Genomic DNA, 4574 nt, shown 5'->3' on the forward strand with positions numbered 1-4574 from the left:
TAGGCCCACTCGATGAGGAGTGGCGAATTGCTCCATGCCGGCACGGCGGGGAGCACAGCGACACGGGCGTCATCACTGTCATCGACAACTGCGCCTCCAGTATATGTGACCGCACCATGCAGGCAGAGACAGAAGTCGGTGCGGGAAGAGCGACGAGTCAGTGGCCGGCGGCTCCGCGTCATCATCGAGGAGAAGTAGAACACGTGAGTCCACTGTCGCTTGGGTCCCATGAAGGCCACCGTTTAGGCGACGCCAGCATACACAGCTAGTGTCTTGCTCGGTTCTTCTTTTGCGAGGACCTCTGTCGATCCCACACGGGCTCCACGAAAGCAGACGCGCCGCCTTCCCCTCCCGCTGAAGCATCAGCCGGGGCACAAGCCGTCCTTTGCGCTAAAGCACATACCTTCGGGGCTCTCGTCAGTCCCGTGATCGGGCTGCCTGACATGAGAAGACAAATGGATCCACGAGCGGCGATTTAGATTAGGTATTAATTATACCTTCAGAGCCGGACTAGCACCATTGATGTAGATGTACTGAAATCCGTCATGTTTATATCAAATTCGGATTCTTTATATGAAATCCTTCATGTTTATATGAAATCTGGCAGTGTTTGATCGAATTTCATCTGGTTGGTTTGAGATGATGTGAAACTGTATGCGACCAGTCCACGGATGGATGCAGAAAAGATTCTGCGGGACAGTTGGAGATGCCCGTACAATGTGATAAAAGACGTCCAAGCACACCGACGACCAACTTTTATTAGCACCCTAGCTAGATTACACCGTACGAAGCAAAATACTTGTAACAAGGAAATGGCATGCACAACGCATGTAGACCTTACTAGATTAGGAATAAGGAAAGCGGTACACGAAACAGGAGAGGAGCACTACGAAGATCACGAGGGTGGTCGTGGTGCGCGGCTAACTAGCCAGCTGATCCATCGGTCGATGAAGTGGCTAGCACGGTTTCTTGCAGAAGCACTTCCTTTCGAAGTCGTGGAACTTGCACTTGCCCCAAGGGAAGCCCTCGGTGTTGCAGACGTGTTCGCAGTTGTCGTCCCTCCAGCACGCTCCGCGGTACCTGTGGCTCTGCGACTCGCAGTGCCTGTGCCCGTGCCTCGCCTCCGCCACCCTCATCGTCCCCATCTCTGCAGTTTAATTACTCCGTCGGATCAGACGCAAATGGATACTACAGGATGCATATTTGACCATCCGATGGTCTTAACAAATTGAGAAGACTAATGAAGATCACCTGTGGCGACGAGGAGAAGAAGGACCAAGAGGACGGACGCAACCATACGGCGAGAGGTCGACGCCATTTGCTCTGCTTGCGTAGAATGTCTACCTTATGATTCTGGTGGTTTCGCAACGGATGCTGTAGTCCAACTTAAGGTTACAGTGATATGATTTGCTAGGTGAGTGGGATGGGGACGATGGGGGGTTTATATAGGAGGTTCAGAAGCCTGGGCACAGTTCAAATTCAGCACAAAGGACTCAACTCTGAAACACAAATGCAGGACGGCTTTTGCAGTGGTTAAAATATTCTGGTGCAGGCAAGATTCGGTTCATTGCTCCTCGACGTCCTCGGTGTCTTAAACCGGGGGGTGCCAACAATCTCATCGGCACCGGGTTACAGGCCGTGCAGAAAGTATAGTATTGTACACGGGTTTAGAGGTTCATGCGTGGATGTCTTCAGAATGTAGTGCGGACTGCGGAGATGCATAGAGCATGCAGGCAGGGGCGGTGTCGTCTGCACGTGTTGATGCTGGGCAGGCTACAGATTCAGGGGTAGCGACTAGTCGGAGGGCACGGGTGGCTACACACTCATCGAGTGTTTGCTTTGTTGCGGGAGCTCAGCTACCGCCCTGACAGTGCGGACGGGCAATACACGTGATATGCACTATGATATGTGCGGACAGTGGTCGGTGGTGGTCAGGCTGTGCCGCGTGCAAGACAACTGGTCGGTGCGTAGCAAGGTGCGTTTCTTCAATTTTTTCACCCATTCATGATAAAAAGAGAAACGTTCTTTTTGGACCGGCTGATCTCGCACGCTTTTTAAGCCACGTCCATCGCCTTTCACGTGGCCTGTGGCCCACGTCTCCATCTCCAGAAGCGTCAGGGGCCTTCCCATCTTCCGTGATTTCTTTTCCTTCGTCATTCCTTCATCTTATCTCTTTTGCTGTGTCTCTCTCTTTCTTGTGCTTCTCTCGTCACAGAAGACCACCGCCGTAAAGCCACGACGCACCACACTCGGCTGCAGGCCGCCGGCAGCTGCTTCAAGCATGCCACTGCTGCCCGCCGCTACTGCTGCAACCACCTTTGTCTCTCTTCCACCCCGCTTCTCTCTTTCTCTAGATGCAAGAACACCACCAACGCAACATCCAACAGGTGCCAACGGCTGCAACCGCGGATCTCGCCGGCGGCAGGTTGCCTCTGCGCAACGCAGGTGATGCTACTTCCTACGAATCTCGTGGTCGGCGCAGCTGCAATGCAACTGGCTTTCCTGCTGCGACCCGGATCTCGCCGGCGGCAAGTTGCCTCTACGCAACGCAGGTGATGCTACTTCCTGCGGATCTCGTGGCCGGTGCAGCTGCATTGCAACTGGCTTTCCTGCTGCGACCCGAATCTCGCCAGCGGCGGGTTGCTTCCATGAAACGCAGACGAGCTGCGACATGTGGATCTCGTCGCCGGCGGAGCTGCAATGCAACGCCCCTGCTGCTGTGACCTAGGTGTTGCCGCCGGCGGAGATGCAATGCAACGCCAGTCGTGCTGCGACCCATGTCTCATCGCCGGCGGAGCTGCAAAGAAGCACGCATGGTGCTACGACCCAGGTGTTGCCACCGACGAAGCTGTAATGCTATGCACCTGGTGCTGCGACCCGGGTGTCGCCTGAGGCGGATGCTGCAATACAACGCGTGTGTGGTGCTACGACCAGCAGTTCTCGCCGACAGGGGTGGTCGCAGCAGCCACATGTGTTTCCAGGGGGACGAGCGGTTGCTTTTGTGGGGGCTGCTGCAAGGCGGCCATGGGTGTGACCGGCACGGCTGCACGAGATGGAGGATGAGGTGTGCTGGCGACAAGTGACTGAGGCTGCAGCACTACATAGGACGACGGGTCAACCCGAGCAACGTTGTGATCCACACTACCTGTGTCAGATGGATCGGTTGTCGAGCCAACTGATTTTGAGGAAAATAAGCCGGTCAACGCCTAGCAGCGCCCTAATAGAAAAGATTTATTTTCTATCCGATATGGTACTAAATTATTGTGTGTCTATCCACTAGAAAAGAAAAAAAAATTGTCCAGAATTTGGTAATTTGGCCGGGTGCGCTCCGGCCCAACGAAGCCAGGCCACTTATTATTGCCTATGCAATTCAGAAGACCTTATTTGTCGCATGGAGCGATAATAGTTGAAGCTTTCCAGAGTGCGCCTGAAACTGGGCCGGCCCGTTTACCCATTTTCTTTGTTCTATTTATGTTTTTCTTCCTTTCTCTTTCTCTTTTATATTTTCTTTTCCTTTTTTTCCTTCTATATTTTTATTTTTTATGTGAGGTAAAAATTTACAAAACATATTCAGAATTTCATTTTTTTTGAATATTCAAAAAATGGTTAGAATTAAAAACATTTGTTTCCGTTTAGAAAAATGTTGGAAACTTTTAAAACATTCATGTTTCAAAATTTTCTCAATATTCAAAAAATCTTCTCATTTTTAAGCTTTTTCAAAAATTCTTTAAGATTTTTTATAAACATTACATTTTATAAAATGTTCCATATTTTAAAATTGTTTTGAATGTTCACAAATCCAAAAAAGTATTTGCGTCGAAGAAAATATTGTCTAAAATAATTTTAAATGTTCCCCTTTAAAAAACCAAAAATTCAAAAATATTAGAGTTTTTATAGAATATTCATGTTTTCAAAATATTGTTTGATTCAAAAACTATTAATGTTTCTACTTTTGTTTATGTTTTTCAAAATATTGGAATTTTCAAAAAAAATGTTCACATTTTTGGAAAATTGTTTGGGATTTAAAAATAATCCCAAGAATATTCACGAATTCATACTTTTTTGAATGTTCAAAAAAATTAATAAATATTTCTAATTTGATGCTATAGTATTTTCTTAAATATTCGCGCTGGCCATTGGTTAGCGGTGCACGTTCGTTCTATGTTGGTTGACTATAAATGGAAGAAAGTTTGGGCACGTGGCAATAAAAGAGAATATGTTGTTTGTCTTTAATTAGAGCAAAAATATGGGCACTTGAGCACTAAAATAATCAAAGAGAATAAACCCTCAAAAAGAAGGGACATTCATGTCTGATTATGCTAGTGAAACGGGATTTATGCGCTGCAATTAATAATCCACCCGGTTACGCCGTCGTAGGATAGAGTGGTAGAAGTAACAGTGTCCCAAGGTAGCCGCGCATCCACCAAATGAGGAGGCAGACACAACTCCGAGATGGAGGCGGACCTAGAGGAAAAAAGACATGAGTTGGGTGCTCACCACCATGCCGATCAACCCCATCACTATCAAGATTTTGCGTGTCAAACATGTCCAACGAGAAGATCCTAACTTCTTGC

The 4574-nt window shown here is 48.2% G+C and overlaps 1 protein-coding gene across 1 annotated transcript; it reads right to left on the reverse strand.

Annotated features, from left to right (window-relative positions):
* Positions 1-720: 720 nt before the first annotated feature.
* LOC119368052 (defensin-like protein CAL1) lies at positions 721-1424 on the reverse strand. Its single transcript, XM_037633416.1, has 2 exons — positions 1252-1424; positions 721-1147 (listed from the first exon to the last, which is right to left on the reverse strand). The coding sequence occupies exons 1-2, from the start codon at positions 1316-1318 to the stop codon at positions 957-959; spliced, it is 258 nt and encodes an 85-aa protein (XP_037489313.1). The 5' UTR covers positions 1319-1424; the 3' UTR covers positions 721-956.
* Positions 1425-4574: the final 3150 nt, after the last annotated feature.

The sequence above is a fragment of the Triticum dicoccoides genome, chromosome 2B (assembly GCF_002162155.2).
Source record: "Triticum dicoccoides isolate Atlit2015 ecotype Zavitan chromosome 2B, WEW_v2.0, whole genome shotgun sequence".
Taxonomy (NCBI): Eukaryota; Viridiplantae; Streptophyta; class Magnoliopsida; order Poales; family Poaceae; genus Triticum; species Triticum dicoccoides.